This window comes from Notolepis coatsorum, assembly GCF_963971535.1.
Source record: "Notolepis coatsorum genome assembly, chromosome: 20".
Taxonomy (NCBI): Eukaryota; Metazoa; Chordata; class Actinopteri; order Aulopiformes; family Paralepididae; genus Notolepis; species Notolepis coatsorum.
The window spans coordinates 55,403,127-55,424,240 of NC_140184.1; the positions used below are offsets into that span (position 1 = coordinate 55,403,127).

The 21,114-nt window shown below is 43.3% G+C and overlaps 1 protein-coding gene across 1 annotated transcript in view; it reads left to right on the forward strand.

The window, feature by feature from the left end:
* The first annotated feature begins 3,800 nt into the window (after positions 1-3,800).
* The window catches only part of LOC311246957 (uncharacterized protein), a 45,233-nt gene continuing 27,919 nt past the window's right edge, over positions 3,801-21,114 (forward strand). Inside the window, exons 1-2 of the mRNA XM_084337221.1 lie at positions 3,801-4,034; positions 18,592-19,622. Of these exons, the coding sequence (XP_084193347.1) occupies positions 3,881-4,034; positions 18,592-19,622 (1,185 nt within the window). The 5' untranslated portion in view covers positions 3,801-3,880. The remainder of the gene's footprint in view (positions 4,035-18,591; positions 19,623-21,114) is intronic.

Here is a 21,114-nt window from a genome sequence, read left to right on the forward strand (position 1 = left end):
ATGCGTCCTCCGATACATGTGGAGACAGCCAGCAGCCTCTTTTCACCTGACAGCGAGGACTCTCACTGGGGAAGTGTAACTCATGGGAGGCTCACACTACCTTCCCCAATTCACTCCCTCGCTGTGCAGGCGCCCTGACCGCAGCCGCCCTCCTGTAGGAGTCGCTGTTTACAACGACCAGGATACGACCCACCGGCTTCCCACCCACTGACACTGCCAATTGTGTCAGTATGACGAGGCACCGCTGACAGCCGGATTCGATACCAGTGTCTCTGCGGTGGTAGACAGACGCTTAGTCCGCTGTGCTACCCGGCCGCTCCTAAAAAAGGTTTCTACTTTTAAATGTACTTAAGTACTAAAAAGTCAAAGTAAAAACTTTTTTTCTGACTGTCTATTCTTTTGATAGCAGGTGTTTAATCAAAGATCCACGCTTTCTAGTCCTGCACAAGGACTAATCAGCATGGGTATGGGCGGGTTAATTTTCCATTGATGGGGATTTGATTGGCTGTTTTTAAATAAAGTGAGGCCGCAGGATTATTGTTAGTTCGGCCAAAGAAACAAATATACTAATTAAAATGGTTGGACCTGCGAGATTTGTACTTTGTACTTTGTAGCTCTGCATTTTAAATGTAAGGAGTAAAAAGTACGTTTTTTTCTCTGAAATGTAATTGAGTAAAAGTACAGGTATACAAACCTAATAATACTCGAGTAAAGTACAAATCCCCCAAAACAGTTGTGGCAGACCGGCTGGCGTGGTAATAGACGGCAGCTATGTGTCGGCCAAGGTACTGGGGCATATGCCCATATTAGGAGTTCCGGAGAGACTCCCGCCAGTGCAGAGCGCATCAGCACAGATGAAGCGCACCTGTGCCAGACGCGCCCGAGCCAGGTGAGCGCAATCACCGCTCAAGCAAGTAGCATACAAAATGGAGACAGAGATACAGAAGCATTGGAGTAGCTGAGGCGAAACCATACGGAAAGAGAGGACGTGAGTAAGAGAAGAGAAGAGGAGAAGATTATTGTCTGTGTGACCAATGCGCTGTGTGACGTAGGTCAGGGTTGGTCATTATCATTATTACTGTATTTGTGACACCATGTGAACATCAGGTTAGTATAGGTAATATTTGTTATTTGTATTTGGTGTGTGTCACCTTTGTATTGATCTCTTTTTGTTTATCCTTCCCAGGTGCCGCCCGTCTCTCCTCTAGAGAGTGCTGATTGCCTGATGAGTGGCAGCTGACGGCAATTAGCCTCAAGACTAAAGAGACGGTGGATAAAGCCTGGCATGTGACACACATCCGGGCGCCTTACTGTGTCATTGCCACTGACCAGAGTGGAGTGTGGAGGTTGCCTATTTTTGCCACTATTGTGTGGATGCTGTATTGTGTACTCTTTATGCCATTTACCACTTTGTGTGCACTGTAATATTATTGTGTTGGCCCTGTTATGCCATTTACCACTGTGTGTGGGCAATTATATACTGTGTTGGCCTTATTGCCACTTTGTGGGGAACTTGTACTTTGTGTATGGTTGCTGGGTGGTTCCCAGTGCCAACCTCTGGCTGGTTGGCTGGTGTCTGTGGACATTGTGGTACTAGTGGTTGTCTTGCTGTATTTTCCTGTTTGTTCTCCCCTTCCTTTTTCCCTGACTGTGTGTTGTGGGTTTCATTCATTCATTAGATTCTCTTGTATAATGGACTGGCTGACGATTTCCCTAACCTCTCCTTTTCCCCTAAACAGTAATAAAACTGCTGTTAAACGTGCTTCTACCTTGTGCCGTGTGTATTTTGTTAATTCCAATCTGGTGACAGCTCGTAACACCCCAAAGTCTGTCACACAGTACTTGAGTAATTGTACTTTGTTACAATAATACTTAAGTACTTTACACCCCTGAATATAATGCAGGCCCTTTTTCAGTTGAGCGAGTGAGTGAGTAAGCGAATGAGAGTGAGTGTGATTGTGTGAGTGAGTTGTCGAGCGAGCGAGTGTGTGTGAGTGAGTGATTGAGTGAGTGAATGAGTGAGTATACCTGCAGATTGTACAGAAACATGCTGATGAAAGTGACAGCTTGCAGGTTGAGGCACAGCGAGGGGAGGAGGGAATTGTGCTGATGAAGAAACAAGATTGTCCACCCATATGTGTGTGTGTGCATATGCATGTGTGTGTGTGCGTGCGTGCGTGCGTGCATGCATGCATGCATGTGTGTGTGTGCGTGCGTGTGTATGTGGCTGGGCTCCAGGATGAGACTGCAGTTATGAGGGGGGGAGTCAGCTACAGTAGGGGAGAACGGTGGACGTTGTCACATTCATTATATTTCACCACCAGAGGGTCCTGTCTCCCATATTTTGGTATTTAAATGTCGAGAATTGGGGTCAGAGTTCACCTACATTGTCATCTTTGGAGTGTAACAGCTGAACTTGAGGTGAGAGGACTTTTTGTGTTTTTCATGTCCATTTGTAAATATTCCGCTCCTCAGTATTTTTCTTCTAGGCTTTTACACAATTGGTTTATAATGAAACAATTATTACCCTTAAAAAGTGTGAAGGGATAGCTATAGTTTAGATTGTTGTTAGCTAGCTAACTAGTTGTTAGATGGCTGTTAGCCTTGATGCTATCAAGACATTCCAGTTGGGGTTGGTCGTCACATTTTCTTTGGGGTTGGTTGTCACATGGAGTGCCCAGACTCTACATTTGCCATCACTGTAACAAGTGAATGCGTGTTCTTATTTTTTATATAGGATGGCCTAAAGATTTGTTCCTGTTTATGTTCATGTTAAGGTGCATTAAGTTATGTATTTGTCAACTTGTCAATGCAATTAAACTTTCAAATTTAGTTCTGCCTTCTTGTCTTCTTTTTAAGATTTTTTTCCCATTAAAACACATGGCGACAACCAACCCATAGTGTGTGACAACCATCCCCATGATGGGGTTGGTTGTCACAATGTGTCAGAGTGTCTTTGATAGGTGATAAGCTGATAACTCTTTGTTACAATACGTTGGAAAATGAGAGGGATACACATTTCAAGCCAACATCTTAAGCTTCAATTTAATGTAGGAATTACTATTGAAAGATGTTTTGATGATGAGCAATTCACACTAGAGTAAAAAGTGTGACAACGTCCCCCGTTCTCCCCTACAACCTACAGTAAAAATAAATAAATAAATAAAAACATTTGCAGGACATGCTGGTGTAACCTCACTTCGCGCAGGTGGTCGGCTGACACATTCCACGCCCCTCCCTCACTGGAACCACAGACAGAGGACTAGGGGGGACGAGAGTCTTGGGAGGAATGACATAGAGTAGAGATTTAGTGCGAGAAGAGATCAGTGTTATCCACTGCAATAATAATGGCCCGGGACACCTGCCAACTTCTCGCCGGGAATGCCATCTCAGTGGAGTCAAAAGCAAGTCAGCATGTGCACGGCTCATTAAGCTCTGGAGACCCTGTCGTGTTTCTGCCACACGTCTCTCAACAATATGCTGAAAGGACCATTGGATTTGGATGTTTTCTTTATCCAGCATCTCTGAAATTCTTGATCGTCTGAAAGTCTTTGATCATCACTCAGGTAATACTTTGCATTTTCTTTTCTTCTCAAGGGCCACTTTTCAGTTTCAAAAGAGCATCTTATAACACACCCAGGGGACCTTTACTGTATCTCCTTTACTGGCCAACAGACCTGTCAATCACACAGGCGTGAGAGATGACTGGAGGGGTTAGTTGTCGCCTGACAGACATGGAGGTCCGGGGGAAGTGGCATGAGGAGGCAGGGGGCTACGGACAGAGGCGACAGTAGCAGCAGCAGCAGCAGCAACAACTCTCCATCTCCATAGATTATCACTGACTTGGAGTCCGTTTGGTTGGTTCCCACGCGGCGTCACTATGCCTCATCACCTGCAGGAGGAGGAGGAGGACCCTAACCAACCAGTATGGCAGTCGGTCATCTTCTTCTGCTGCAAGGGCATGATCGAGGGGGTCATGCTGCTGCTCTTCTTATGGCTGCTCATACAGGTCCTGTTCACCAAAAATCTGGAAGGTATACTGAGCAAGTCTCTCTCTCTCTCTCTCTCTCTCTCTCTCTCTCTCTCTCTCTCTCTCTCTCTCTCTCTCTCTCTCTCTCTCTCTCTCTCTCTCTCTGATGTCTCACTCACTGTTGAGTGGCCCATACACCTGACATGCAGTATGATCCTACCAACCTTGTATAGCCTATATATGAATCACTGGGGAGTGAGTTCATGTGTGTGTGTGTGTGTGTGTGTGTGTGTGTGTGTGTGTGTGTGTGTGTGTGTGTGTGTGTGTGTGTGTGTGTGTGTGTGTGTGTGTGTGTGTGTGTGTGTGTGTGTGTGTGTGGCACTACAACACTGGTAGTAGGTATATTGTCTTTAGTCTTTGTCTACATACAGTATTGCTGCATTCCTTTAATATACACACATACACACAGTATGAATCATGTTTTCACGTAAATGTCAATATCTGCTTACATTTCATGTGTTCTGCACATTAATGATGAGTATATTTGATTTTTTTTGAACGTGTTCTTATTGTGTGGCACAGTATTTAATTCTCACAGACTAGTGTACAGTATAAATTAATGTCCTAAATCTGCCTGATTGTTCCTGATTGTTTCACATCAAATTAAAAGCATTTGGCCCCGGTTTCCCTGCAGCTATATGCACCAAGATACTTACAGGTAGTTACTTTTAGTAGTTTATTTTAGAAACGTGTATGGGAGGTGCTACAATAGGCTGCTTCAGGTGTGAACAGCGGGCAGAAATGTGATGCGTTATCATTATTAAATAAGCCTGTATATAACAATCCATTATTATACTAAACAACTTAACATACTGTAGTGATATCAGCTTTTCTTCCAAACTTAGGGCATGTTCTCTATAGTACAAAGTATAGATTGTCAAGATGAGTAACAGTACAGAGTATTTGGTTGAGGGCATATTATCTATAGTACAGAGTATTTGGTTGAGGGCATATTATCTATAGTACAGAGTATTTGGTTGAGGGCATATTCTCTATAGTACAGAGTATTTGGTTGAGGGCATCTTATCTATAGTACAGAGTATTTGGTTGAGGGCATATTATCTATAGTACAGAGTATATGGTTGAGGGCATATTCTCTATAGTACAGAGTATTTGGTTGAGGGCATATTATCTATAGTACAGAGTATTTGGTTAAGGGCATATTATCTATAGTACAGAGTATTTGGTTGAGGGCATATTATCTATAGTACAGAGTATTTGGTTGAGGGCATATTATCTATAGTACAGAGTATTTGGTTGAGGGCATATTCTCTATAGTACAGAGTATTTGGTTGAGGGCATCTTATCTATAGTACAGAGTATTTGGTTGAGGGCATCTTATCTATAGTGCAGAGTATTTGGTTGAGGGCATCTTATCTATAGTACAGAGTATTTGGTTGAGGGCATATTATCTATAGTACAGAGTATTTGGTTAAGGGCATATTATCTATAGTACAGAGTATTTGGTTGAGGGCATATTATCTATAGTACAGAGTATTTGGTTGAGGGCATCTTATCTATAGTACAGAGTATTTGGTTGAGGGCATCTTATCTATAGTACAGAATATTTGGTTGAGGGCATCTAGTACAGACTACAGAGTATATGGTTAAGGGCACATTCTCTATATTACATGTATTTGGTTAATTAGGGCACATTCTCTATATTACAGAGTATTTGGTTAAGGGCATATCTACACTGTATGCTATTATTCGTCCAGTACTGTCTGTGGTAGACACATTCATAATAAACACATTCACTCACATGCTAAAGTGGGTACCCTTCAATGAAAAGCCAGTTCATCTGGATTTGCATGAGCAGATAGGTGCATAGCCCCTCCCACTCGAACACTTAGGAAAGAAAATACATCAACATATCCTTCCGGGCAAATAGTGTTTTGATCTGGAGTGATGCAATGTTCCCGCTATAATGATGGTATTTATAGCACGTGCCTCTTGGAACAATCACGTTCCAATAAATGTAACAGTACTGCTGATATCTGTATATCTGTATGTTGTATGTCATAAATGTCATTATGAATTGAAAATGGGGGACCCTGATGGCGGGGCTAGGGGGTGGCTACTTGGGCTCAAGCCCCGAATGTATTCTGAAAAGCCCCGAATCTATTTATAATTTTTTTTTTTTTTTTTTTTTTTTTTTTACAATTCATCATTGTTACATGAAAATATGTTTGCACCAGATTTAGCAGAGGCTAATTTCCATCTGTGGTCTATCCAGCTGCTAACTGTATTTGAGTGAGTTAAGTCTTGGTGTTATGGTAGACTCAGACCTAAGCTTTAAATCACAATCAACAAGTTGACAAAAACTTAATTCTTCCACCTTAGAAACATAGCTAAAGTACGGCCATTTATAAATCAAAAGGACGCTGAAAACCAGATCCATGCCTTTATCTCAAGCCAACTCGACTACTGTAATGCACTCCTTACCGGCCTCCCGAAAAAATACGATGATAACTATTTTATTGCAATGCACTATTGCATTATTTTATTCTATTTTACTAACTATTTTATTGCACTGCACTATTTTACTTTGTATCAGTGAATCATAGACGCCTGGCCATAAGAGCATTCGGAGCATCTCTGCTCTCCCACTATTGAACTTGGGGGAGCAAAGGTATGATCTTGCTCCACCACTTTTTGATTATATGAAAAATATGATATATCCCCCCCCCCCCAATATATAAATCTCGTTATGGTTAAAGGGGAACTATTTTACTATTTCTTTCACTATTTGGGCACTTTTACACAATTCCTGTGAGTCTATGGAACACCTCTGTAATATATATATATTTTTTTATTCATTGTTTTGTATTTCTAATCAAGTCCTCAAACAGCATTTTTCTACCTCAAGATCTCGAGCCGTTTTGAGCCTGGGCTCCTAAACCACTGCGCAGCGGCGTCGTCGCCTGAACATTAACATGCAGCGGTGTCTTTATGACATCACATATCGTGCACATTTTCAAATGACTCAGTTCAGTGAGGGTGAATATTGTGAGAGGAGAATTGGAAGAATGCGCCAATATGAGAATTTTGAGACATAGATCATATTAATATAAGTTCACATAGCTAGGAAACAATGCTAAACACTCAAAAAGGCCATTTATAAGATAGTTCCCCTTTAACTGAGTTTTATAGTGAAAAGAGCAGCTTTATTGGTCAAGATTGAAGGCTCTATATTGCAGGAAATTGCACGTACAGGTTCATTAAATTCAAAAAAAAATGCCGTGGAGGGGGTCGTGCTGGACCCCCTCCAAACCACCCATTGCCTGCCAAAAAAAAAAAAAAAAAAAAAAAAAATTATAAAATAAAGGGGACCTATCTGGGCTAAGCCCCGGATCTCCTACAATCCTAAATCCGCCCTGATGTAAACAAGACGAAAGTCTTTATCTTGTCTGCAATTTCATTCATTCAGTAGGCCTATACCTTACTGTGGAGTCTAGCATGGAGAAATATTACAGCCTACCTTACTGTGGAGTAGCATGGAGAAATATTCCATCAGGCGAATACACTTTATTCGGGATCAAGAGGATCTATCGGAGGAAGGTCAAAGTGCACCAGTGAGCTTTTAATTAGCAGATATCTTCTAATGAAATACAAAAAAGTGCAAATCTATACAAGGTTGGGACATGGTGATGTAATTGAATTATGTATGCACGACACTGCACGCACGCACACACACACACACACACACACTCACACTCACACACACACACACACACACACACACACACACACACACACACACAAACTCAGTTGGTTAGTCTATCTATAGGCTACATTCCCAGTAATTCATATGGCTACACCCTGCTACACGTACGTAGGTATAGGTAGGATCATACACTGCAGCCCTCCATATGATGACTCATCAACTCAGATTATAAACACGCCGTTTGTGTAGAGAGGCGGGGGGGGGGGGGGGCGTTTTGGAAGATCGGGACTGCATGTGTGCTACGTAAGAAAATAAAATCACCTTAGGCTGTGTGTCCCGGTATCCGATAGCCATAAAATATTGCGTATGCGTGCATTATGCGCACGTGCTTGCATGATTGCGTGCAGCCATATATTTACTGTAAACGAGGGGGGGGGGGGGGGGGCATAATGGAATATGACAGTCTCAAGGAACAGGTTCTATGGGGCAGCCTATACAGATTTACAGAATCAGGCACAGGCGCATTTCAGTGAAGGGGGAAATGATGAGGATGTTTGCTTGACATATTGAGGGAAATTATGTTTCGGCGAATTCATCAAATGGATGGCTGCATCATGTTTAGAGTAGGCCATACGTACCTCATTGATTATAACTTCTTAACCAATAACCAAGCCCATACATCAGAGCAGAGGATCAATATACAACCATAACCGACGGGGCAGCTAGATAGATGGCTGAATGGGTTTTACCTCCCACGCACAATTAGTGCAGTTGCAGTAAAAGCGAAAGTTGTGATTGGCTAAAGGGCTGCAGGTCTGTGACACCACTGCGACGCCAAGGAGGAAACCCAGAGAGTGGGGGAAGACCTCGTTTTATTTCTCTTATAAACTGCGTTCGCATTGATTCAAGAAGGATATCAAAGCGCATAGGAAAATAATGTCGCAATATACTCTTGGAGGTAAGAAACTATAACTCAGTTGTTTTGGTACTTCAAGCATTTGAAAGTGTACCCAAGATTACTTAACCTAGTAAAGTAGATCGTTATGCATTGTGATCGTAATATAATGGAGTATTGTAGTCTGAATGTGAACCAACAGGTTGCAGACAAAAAACATTATTCTTTCCATTTTATATTATTCCTTCATTATAACTTCTACAATAAAAATTAAAAGTATTAATCTCAAAGAAGGGAAAACAAAATAAATGTAGTAATACACTGTTATTACTGCCATACATAGGTTGATCAGCGTCATTCATTGACACAAACACACCCACAGAAAATAGCCACAGAACATATCCACAGTACCCAAACACTATAGTCTGAGTCATTGCTTTTCACATTTCGAGTACTGCTCTGATCAGCCCTTTCATTTCTAATAGGTGCAGCTTTTAAGAACCATAGCCTACTTTCATCTCCTAATGGAAGCTGTTTAACAAGTTGCCTATTACCTTATTGGCTTTCAAAATAGGGTGAAATTGATATTTGCTAGTTCTGTAATTGCACCCATAGGCAGCCATCTGTTTTGATAATGATCACATTCTTGCTGGTCCCTTACAAACATTACACTCAAGCAAAGGTACCGTTGCATGTCCACCCAGATCAACCTTTCTTTAAGAGACCTGTGGGGGTGGTGATTCATGCGTGGTTCAAAGATATGTGTCCTGCGGTATGAGTCATACTGTTACAGAGACACCAATTTACACTGAGTGGGCTGGGGGGTGTTGGGGTCGAGAAGTTGCCTGCTTGCATGGGTAAATGTGTAATCAATGAGAGCCTCGCACAGCTGCACATCATGCACTCCTTTCTCAACAGTAGGGGAGAACGGGGTTGGTTGTTGTCACACGGGTTGGTTGTCACATTCATTATATTTCACTACCAAAAGGCGCTGTCTCCCATATTTTGGTATGGGAATTTCCAGAATTAGGATCAGAGCTCACCTACATACATAGTCTTCTTTGGAGTAAGGGCTTGTGTCCATAGCGGACAGTTTTATGAGTTGTCAGCTCCTTTCTGTCATTCATTTCTATGCTGGAGAAGCGACAGGCGCGCTCCTCTTCCCGCGCCTCGCGTTTGACTTTTTGTGTTTTTCATGTGAAATTGTAAATATTCAGCTCCTCTGTATTTTTCTTCTAGGCTTTTACATAATGAAACAATTGTTACCCTTAATAAAAAGTGTGAAGGGAAAGCTATAGTTTAGATTGTTGTTGGCTAACTAACTCGTCTTTAGATGGTTGTTAGCCTTGATACTAGCAAGTCATTCCAGTTGGGGTTGGTCGTCACATTGTCTTTGGGTTTGGTTGTCATGTGACAAGCACATGACAGTGCTTTTAATGAGCACAACGTAGGGCTGGACGGTATGGTCTAAAATGTATATATCACGGTATAATTTGAAGTATAGACGGTAACGGTATATATCACAGTATATTCATTTATCTTAAAAGGTCTATATAAATGCTTCTGAAGGGGTAAAACACTGGTATGGGAGCTATTACTGTACTATTGTATTACTAGGACATATTTCACATAGTACAGAGGTATTTTAAGAACATTTATTGTGCAAAACTGCAATAGAAAAATGCTAAACCTTTTCTCAAGTGTCTGCTGGTAGGTAATGCATATCTTGGATCGTGTTTTGACTAGGGATGTCTGATATTATCAGCCTACCGATATTATCGGCCGATATCGGCATTCAAATGTGATATCGTAAAATATCGGTATCGGTTTTCAAAATTTCAAAATTTTTAAATTAAAATTTTTTACATTTCTATAACCTTTATTTACCCAGGCAAGCAAGAAAGAACAAATTCTGATTTTATTTATTGTCAAAAGTATGCATAATGTTGTGTTAATTCCACAACAAGATATATGTAATGTTAATTACCTGAAATGATTCCATTTTTTGGGGGGGGAAACCCTGCATATATCGGTATCGGTTGATATCGGTATCGGAAATTAAGAGTTGGACAATATCGGTATATCGGTATCGGTAAAAAAGCCAATATCGAGCATCCCTAGTTTTGACCAATCCACTGCTGTGAGATTCATCCTGTCGGGGATGGTTCTCGCTTTACTTTCAAACACAACTGTGGAGACGACACCGTGTTTACGCCGGGTGCTTAATCATTTTAGGCAACCAGCTTGCGCCTAGCCACGCCCCCGCGGCGACGCAGAGCTCTGCCGCGGCATTATGCAGCCGTAATCCCCCCTCTTTTAACATCAACGGTTAGCTGGTGACAAGTTCGAATCACTTCAATTTTTTTTTAACGTGCATTCTTTCGCCGGTTAAGTTTAGGCATTCTTTCGGAGTTGGTTAAGGTTAGGGTTAAGTTTAGGCATTGTTTCGGAGTTGGTTAAGGTTAGAAGGGTTAAGTTTAGGCATTGTTTCGGAGTTGGTTAAGGTTAGAAGGGTTAAGTTTAGGCATTGTTTCGGAGTTGGTTAAGGTTAGAGTTTGTCGCAGAGCATGGCAGGCAATAGAATGCAGCCTATTTCCGCACTGCCGCTCTCTCGCGCTGCTGCGGTCACATGGGCGTTGTGGCCAATCAGAGAAACGCTGAACACAAGTTGGTTGCCTAAAATGTTGACGCGTCCCGGGTCCCCTCGGCCGCTCCCGCAGACTCGGAGTGTATCTGGACTGGCCCGCTGGCATCCTGTCATTCTACCAGGTCTCCGCTGATGACACAATGACTCACCTTCACACATCCAACGCCACGTTCACTGAACCCCTCTACCCGTGGTTTTACATTGTTTTTTTTATCTACCTTTTCTCCCATTTTCTATTTTTCTCCCATCCCAATTTCGTATCGTCCAATTCTACCCTCCCCTGTCTCAAACGCTGTTAGGCCATGCCTCCCACAAGCCGGCTGCAATGTGGACTAAGCCTTACATCACGTGTCCCCTCTGGTACTTGAGGAAGCAGCAGTCGCATCTTTTCACCTGCACAGCGCGATCTCTCAGCGTCGGGGGTCTGCGTTTGGAGGGCACGCCGCCCCTGTCGCTTCCTGATTCTGTTGCGCAGGCGCACCAACCGACCTGTAGGAGTCGCTGTCCACAACGTCCGATCCCCACCCATCAGCTTCCCACCCCCTAATGCGTCTATATTAATCCCAGCTGAAGAGTGCAAGAGCGCTTCCGCATTTTGCCCTGATTGGTCCCGGTAACGCCCTCCAAATGCGCATTTTCTTTTCCCCCGCTCAGACGCCGAAATGGAATACATGTATATTATCGCGACGCGATTCACTCGCAACGCCATAACGTTTTCCCTGTACATTGCAACGTTAACACAACGCAGCTGTCAACTGTACTTTACATATTATCCAAACGAGGACCACATGTACTTTACATATTATGGAATACATGTCAAGCAACATCACCTCCTGGTTTGGGAATAGCACTGCACAAGACAGTAGCAGACTACAAAGAGTGACACGTTCAGCCAAACGCACAATTGGAGGGGGGCTTCCCACCCTCCAGAACATTTACAACAAGCGGTGCAAGGGGAAGGCTAAGAGAATTATTAAGGACTCGAGCCACCCGAACAACTGCCTCTTTGAACTGCTGCGGTCAGGCAAGCGATACCGTAGTCTTAAGGCGAGCACAGAAAGACTCAGAAGAAGCTTCTATCCCCAGGCCATCAGGCTGCTAAACGAACAATAAACACTATGCAACAACCATCAAATGCACACAGCACACACACCCACACGTACACACTCACTTAAACAAACAACACACTGCAGCACCCACTCTCCACACTTTAGATCACACAAACACACTTTATATTTATTGATAAAGGATTTGCACTACAACTCGTACACCTACTGTAAATTGTACCTAAATTGCACCTCATCCCATTTCTGCCTTGCACTATATAGTATTGTATATTAGTACACTGCACAGTATTGTATATTATATGGTAACTCAGTTACGTCTATTCTGCATCGAACATTGTACATATGTCTATACTGAACACTGTGACCTCATTTTTTTTACTTCTAATTTACATGCTATACTATGTTATTTTATTTCATACTTATCTTGTCTTGCACAGTCTCTGGAGCGCAACAGTAAGAAGCATTTTGTATAAAAGTATTCTGTACTTCTGTATGACAACTATTAAAGAAACTTGAAACTTGAATCAATCAATCGCGTACCTCTTAGTTAGCTCAGTTAGCTGCATGTTAGCTCCATGTTAGCTCAGTTAGCTCAGCAGTTAGCTCATGTTAGCTCAGTAGTTAGCTCATGTTAGCTCAGTAGTTAGCTTCATGTTAGCTCCATGTTAGCTCAGCAGTTAGCTCAGTAGTTAGCTCCATGTTAGCTCAGTAGTTAGCTTCATGTTAGCTCAGTAGTTAGCTTCATGTTAGCTCCATGTTAGCTCAGCAGTTAGCTCAGTAGTTAGCTCCATGTTAGCTCAGTAGTTAGCTTCATGTTAGCTCAGTAGTTAGCTTCATGTTAGCTCAGTAGTTGGGATAAAGGAGTCGGAGGCGGTGTATCGAAGTTGAACCTAATTCCTTTATTCAACAGCAGCATAACAACAATGTCAACGTAGTCGAATCGATAGGTAGAATGATGTATCGAAGTTGAACCTAATTCCTTTATTCAACAGCAGCATAACAACAATGTCAACGTAGTCGAATCGATAGGTAGAATGAATGCTCGAGGCAGGAAGTGCTACACACAATATCGTCCGGGGGAACTACTATTCCCAACAACAGTTATACGTGTGAATTATGTACAGTCACTACACAATCAATCAATCAATCATGTACCTCTTGCACGGCTGCGGCGCGGCGGCTGGCGTGGCTGAATAACAGTAGCAGTGATCGCCTGCTGCGTCCATCGCGTGTATATATATACCGTATTAGTATTAATAGCATATAGCAATAGCAATATATAGTAATAGCAATAGCATATAGTATTAATGTGATTGACCAGCGTTTAATATGGCGCGTTCTGGCATCTGTGATTAGTGTTGAATGGGGGTCTCGTGTCGAACCAAGCGGCGACCTCATGCGCATGCGCGGCGAGCACCTGGGTGAAGGAAAAGGAAATGCGCATTACCGTACTGGCGTATGGCGAAGAATGCGGAAGCGCTCTTGCACTCTTCGGCTGGGATTAATATAGACGCCCCCCTAATACTGCCAATTGTATTAGTATGAACGACCAGCCAAGCTGATAGCAATGCGGAGAGCTGGGCTCAAACCCAGCGTCTCCTGCATTGGTGGTGAGCGCCTTGCCCACTGCACCACCTAGCCGCCCGTGGTTTTACATTGTTGAGGAGGTGACCTTGTGCAGAATATACCAGATTAATGACGTGAGTATTTCTTTTAGTAGCTTCCTGACCTGCATACACTGTATCATTGTCAAATTAAGTTTTGATAGCGTGGATTAATTGAGAAAGTTGCCATCGTTATTAATATAGTACGGTACTTTGATTTAAATGTCTCAAGCTATAATCTTCTGTGCAATAATATACATTTCCTTAGGTGTTTTTTTATTTAAATATATATATATATTTTTAATTATAAACCTTGGACATTTTACCCGGAGACAACCGAATGAAACCAATAGATAAGAGGTTGCTGTTACAATGTCATACAAATAATAAACCCCACGTTATCAAAATAGATTTGACTGTGACGTATGGGAATTCTACTTTGGTCAAACTTTAGCACAGTATTGATGTTGGTATCTGCACTGCATCCCTATAAATAACGTTATTATTATTTTACATTTATTTTCATTTAAATTTAAATTAAAAAAATATATTTTAAGACTTCTAAATAATGTCATGTTTTTAGACATAATATCTATATTATTCAAATGGGAGCTAAATTATAATATATAAAGAGGGTTTCACCCATCTAATGAACACACTAGAGTGACTAGACTATAGACAAATATCAAGATGTATCCAGCAGTGGACCAATTGCATGCTTTCGCAGAGAACAAGAAGCCTTCCGTCGACTTCTTCAGACATTAAGCACTCCCCACAGCCCAAATGGAATGATAAAAAATAAATAAAAAATTATATATATATATTTTTTTTATATTATTTCTTTTCATAGTCGACTATGTATGACATCATACTGTTAGGAATTGCACCCCAACCCAAGCAGATTGCAGATCACACTCTCTATATGGAGGTAAAATAAAAAATATGGTAAAAATAATTGGCAAGGTCTATAGTGAGAGGTCTATAGTGAGGAGTCTATAGTGAGGGGTCTATAGTGAGAGGTCTATAGTGAGGGGTCTATAGCAGTGGCGGCAGCACGAATATATTATATTGTATTTTTAAAACATCCCCCAATGTGTGTGTCAGTAGTGGCTGGTCAGTTAAAAAATTGGGGAGGACGGGAGAGATACATTTTTTTTTATAAAGAAGTACAGACACAGTGTGGTTATGAAGACGGCAGACAGACACTACAGTTAAAGACAACAGGCACTAGTAGTAAATACTTTGGAGTAACTCTTGACACACACCTCACTTGCTTGATTTAACCCTTTGATGCATACAGTCACGCCAATATGATGATTATAATAGTCCCTGTTTGCATTAAACCATGAAGATGCTTAAATAAATTATTAAATGAAAAGTTTCTAAAAATGTACTAAGAGTAGTCTACTGACACACTAATAATCTTTATTTTTATTAAAAATTAAATAATCTACTGTAAGACAATTTATATAAAAACTCTTGGGTGCCTAAGACTTTTGCACAGTACTGTGTTTTCTATCCACTTTATCCAAACACACACACATATACACACTACTGTGAGACAATATTAATCACACACAAAGGGATAATGGCTTATAGCAGACTTAATGATTTTATAATATTTCAGATAATGAAATTAAATGTTTATCATCAACTATCCAGTTAGTATTTATATTGTAACGTTTGGCCACTTTAAATCATTGAACGTTGAATGAGGAGCACTCATTCAAGGGTACTACGACTATGCTTGCACCTCATGGTACCAAAGCACCTCAAAGGCGCTAAAAACAAGATTACAAACATCACAAAACAAACTGGTCAGACTACTACTTGACCTTACTCCTAGAACCCACCTCACCCCTGCCCACTTTGACTACCTAGGATGGCTTAGAGTAGATGACAGAGTACATCAATTTGCAATGGGCCTGGTCTACAAGATACACTACTAAGGTACCCATGTACATGTCAAAATACTTCCCAAAGGTCAGTGAATACCACGACCACAACACCAGAGGAAGCTCAACAAATCATGTTAAACCCAGATTCGGCTCAAACAAGGGACTAAACACGTTTCGCAATTATGCGACAACAATGTGGAACGCCCTACCCAAAGCTGTAAAGGAATGTGAATCCCTACCCACATTCAAAACCGCTCTTAAAGAGCACCTACGGGAGGCTGCAATTCGAAACTGGCCACCGTAAATGTCCAAACCCCCCCACCCCCCCCCTCCCCACCGTATGTATATATTCTCTACCCACCGTATGTATATTTCTCTCCCACCCACCCACCCCCTCCTAATGTACAGTCTCCTCCCCACCGTATGTACTGTATATATTCTCTCCCCACTGTGTGTATATTTCTCTCCCACGAGTCCCACCCACCCACCCCCTCCTAAGTCTCATCCCCATCATATGTATATACTCTCTGTCAGGATCTATGGGTAACAGTACTATATATTTTATATTTGCGTATCATATATGTCACAAATGTAACAGTACTATATACCTGTATGTCATGTATGTCCCTATGCCATAAATGTCATGATGTCATATATGTTGTGTATGTCATAAATGTCACTATGAATTGAAAATGGGGGACCCTGATGTAAACAAGACAAACGTCTTTCTCTGGTCTGCATCCCCTTAACAATTGTGTGTATTGAGCCGTACTGTATTGTACCCATTCTGCAATCTGTTAAATAACATTTTCATTCATTCATTCATTCATTCATTCATTCATTCATTCATTCATTCACACACAATTGTGTGCAACGCAGGGCTGAGCTCAGTTTGCTTCTAGAATTGAATGTCCGCTCTGTTCCGTGTCTATTATGAAATGACATTTGCGCATTGACACGCCCACTACGCAAAGCCTCTGTGCTCCTAAATAATTTGTCCAGTTCGCACATATCTATTTTTAGGGGCAAATGCAAGTGAAATAGTCGCACTGTAGAGCCCTGCCTCAGCAAGCTAACATTAGCTCCACTCCTAGCAGCCCCCTCCCTCAACACTGTGGTTACATCATTGCTACTTTAGAGTTGCTCTACCGGTCACAAGGTATAGTCAAAATCTATACCGTAGCGCAAATTCATACTGTTTATACCGTCCACCCCCACAACGTGGGCCGTTTCTTCACCAACTTGGAGGAGGTTATGGATGAGCCGAGGACAGACCGAGCAGAGCCCAATGCACCCCAGCCCAGCCCATATTTCAAGCCAACATCTTAAACTTCAATTTAATGTAGGAATGACTATTGAAAGATGTTTTGATGATGAGCAATTCACACTAGAGTAGAACGTGTGACAGCCATCCCCGTTCTCCCTACATCTATTTGATGCCAACAAACTGAGCGTGCTGCTCCTCTGTGTCACATCAAGGCAGCAGCCGTGCTCATCACCATTCATACAAAGAAAGAATTACGATTAGAACCATCAGAAGTTTCCTGACTAATCTAAACTAAAGGATGAAGAGCCCAGACACAAGATAATTGTTTTCAGACTAATGGCATTTCATCTATCATAATGAATCGGGCTTACTGATGCCCACCTCACCCCTGCCCACTTTGACAACCTAGGATGGCTTAGAGTAGACGACAGAGTACAGCAACTTGCAATGGGCCTGGTCTACAAGATACACTACACGACCAAGGTACCCATGTACATGTCAAAATACTTCCCAAAGGTCAGTGAATACCACGATCACAACACCAGAGGGAGCTCCACAAATCATGTTAAACCCAGATTCGGCTCAAATAAGGGACTAAACACGTTTCGCAATTATGCCACATCAATGTGGAACGCCCTACCCAAAGCTGTAAAGGAATGTGGATCACTACCCACTTTCAAAACCTCTCTCAAGGGACACCTACGGGAGACTGCAATTCAACACTGGCCCCTGTAAATATCCTAACCCAACCCCCTCCAATGTACAGTCATTTATCTAGTATGGTTTTGTCAATAGTCCAATGTACAATTTTGTTTGTTTGTACAGTGTCTCCCCCCCCCCCCCCTCAATGTACAGTTTTGCTTGTTTATACAGTGTGCCCCCCCCCCCCCCCCCAACCACCTCCAATGTAGATTACCCAGTATGGTTGTCAATATCCCAGTGTACCCAACCCCCCCCACCCAACCTCCTCCAATGTACAGTTTCTACGTCAAATGTATATACTCCCTTTTCCTGACTCCTTCTGTATCACAAACAGTACTGTATTTGCAAATCTGGTATGTCATAAATGTATAGATGTAGCAGTACTGACTATCTGTATGTCATGTATGTCATATATGTCCTGATGAATTGAAAATGGGGGACCCTGATGTAAACAAGACGAAAGTCTTTCTCTGGTCTGCATCCCCTTAACAATTGTGTGTATTGAGCTGTACTGTATTGTACCCATTCTGCAATCTGTTAATAAAGTTTTCAATCAATCAATCAATCAATCTCTCTCGCTCTCTCTCTCTCTCTCTCTCTCTCTCTCTCTCTCTCTCTCTCTCTCTCTCTCTCTCTCTCTCTCTCTCTCACTTTCACTATTACACACTCTTTCTCCATCTAGACTCTAGAGTACATATCTCTATCACACACTCCCTCTCTCCCTCTGTCACTCTCTCAATCATTTATGTAAATGACGAGGGTGTTTATAGCTACTGACCACACATCTTGTGTTGTGTTTAACGTCTGCCTCTAGTCCATCTGCAGGTCCTGCTGGCTGTGGGCCTGGCGGTGTTCTGCTTCTGCCTGGTGCTGGGCTGCATCCTGTGTTGGTGCAGAGGGAAGAGTCGTCCTCCATGGGATAAGGATGCCGTGCTGCTCTCTGCCCACAGCTGCCCCAGTGAACGGGTGACCGTCACTCTGACCCCGTGCCCGTGCACCCTGCCTGTCAAGCAGCAGTATGAGGAGCTGGAGGGGGACGTGCTGGAGTACCCCTCCCTGAAGAGCAGCTCCTGTCTGTCCGAGGACGACCTCAGCGCCCTGCCCTTCGACACTGGTTCGCCGAAGGCCGCAGAGTCAAGGGAGATTCCCCAGCCCGGTTTCTCCATGCTCTGTCTCAGCACACCAGCCGTACCGTGCCCCCCGGCGACCAAGCCCTTGAACCACGGGCGCGCCTCTCTGCCCTCTATCCCTAAACTCGGGCTGGTCTCCAAGACCCGACGGGCGCTTGACCGCCGCAGCACAGTGAGCGGCGACAGCTTCCTGTACAGCGAGAACAGCCACCTGACCAGTGTTACCGCGAGACATCCGGGCCAGGGGGGGGAGCCCTCCCTGCCACAGTACGGCTCCAGTTCTAGTTCCCTCTCCAGCGCTCTGTCCATCCCATCCAAGTCCGCTCCGCTCCTGCACTTCTCCTTGGTCTTCTCCCCCGCCTGCGGCACGCTGTCTGTCACCATCCTGGGGCTCTCGGGGGCCAGTAGGAGACGCAGCGGGGTGTTCGTCCGGGCTAGTCTCCCCCCGCTCTGCCCCGCCCCTCAGCAGGTAGTCTCGCGCCGGCGCAGCCTCAGCCCGGAGCTTCACGGCCAGAGTTTCGTGCTGCAGGTGGGCTCTGTGGAGGAGCTGCGTGCCTGCACCCTGCGGCTGGCTGTCTACAGCAGGGACTTCTCTGGGCTGAGAGAGGCGGCTCTGGGACAGGTGGAGATGCCCTGTGGAGAGATGGACTGGGAGCCCGACAGCACCTCCACCTACACCAGGGAGCTCAGCCCGTCCAAGGCCAGGCTGAAGAAGGTAGACACATGCCTGTTTTATTTTTCTACAAGCTAGGGTGCATTTGAAAGTAATGGCTTTACCTTACTCCTACCATATTCTTCTAGTTGTTGTGTCAAGATAGAACTTTATTATTCCGGAGGGGAGATTTGCATATATCTGATGTTAAAGGGATAGTTCAGACTTTTGGAACCCAAGCCCTACTTATTACTTACTTTCTTACTAGTAATTTCTCATCACAATCCATGCTGCTCCTCATACTAGCTTCAGATAGTTAGCCACAAACCAATACAAAGTCAATGGGGTCAAGCTCCTGTCTGTACAAGCTGCCTGAGGCTTGCTGATTTTATGAATTTACTCCTCAGCCTCAGTCAGACTGAGCCTCAGTCAGATTGTACAGACAGGAACGTGACCCCATTGACTTTGCATTGCAACTATCCGGAGCTAGTATGAGCAACAGCATGGATTGTGCTGAGAAAGGACTCTACCAATCAACATCATCCTTGGTGAGTACGAAATCGTGCTAGGGTTCAATGGACAATGATGGAAATTAAATGTTTTTAATGCATACTGTACAGTAGGTATATCAATGGCAGTAGGTTCACTATGGCATGTCTATGTTGTAAATAGGGACCAGAAAGCTGATTCTCAGAGGCTCCGAGCAGTGAACCTGTGAAGTATCACCCTCTTGTGTTCAAAAGGTGTCTGCAGTATGTGCAACGTTTCATCCAAATTGGAAGATTAGCTAGAGATGAGCTTGGATAAACAGAAAGACAGACAGATGCACGCAACCGATTACATGATCTCTCCCCAGGCTTCCATGTGGTGGAGATAATGATGTTTTACTTACAGGAGCAATCCCAACAACAACAACAACAACAACAACAACAACAACAACAACAACAACAACAAAACTTAATTGCAAACCCATCTCTCACATCCTCTTCCAGTTGATTTATTAATGGCTTGTGAAAGTCAGGCCTACAAATAGCCTATATCATGTTTTGCCCATAAAGGAATGTTGGGTCTAATCAGCGCCCCCCATTAGCCGGTTTTTCCACTGCCGTTGGACATGGTGACATTGTAGTTAGTGACTTACAGAGCAAACATGCAGAGTGCAGTGTGCTGGCAGCACGCCCACGCCGTGTCCTCTGCCGCGCTGTGGAGGCCGTGCCAGAGGGCATCACGCTGACAGGCTGGCGTGGAGAGGGCAGGGGGGGGGCTCCTCGGCAGAGCAGGCGCCAGGCGTGATGTTTGAACAGACAACTCCATCACGTACCACCGCCACCGCCGTGGCCTCTCCGAGGAGGTGTTTCGCAAAGTGGGGACAGGCGTCACAGCTCCCGGCGATACTTAAACCCCCCCCTTTGCTGAGTAATCTGGTGTTAGGGTCTTAGTTGGCTACAATATTCTATGTTGATTCTTTCTATTCTTCCTTTTGTGTGCTGGAAATGATGGTAGATTAGTTATTACTGGAAAATCACAATCATAATACAGCATCTGTCATCATGAC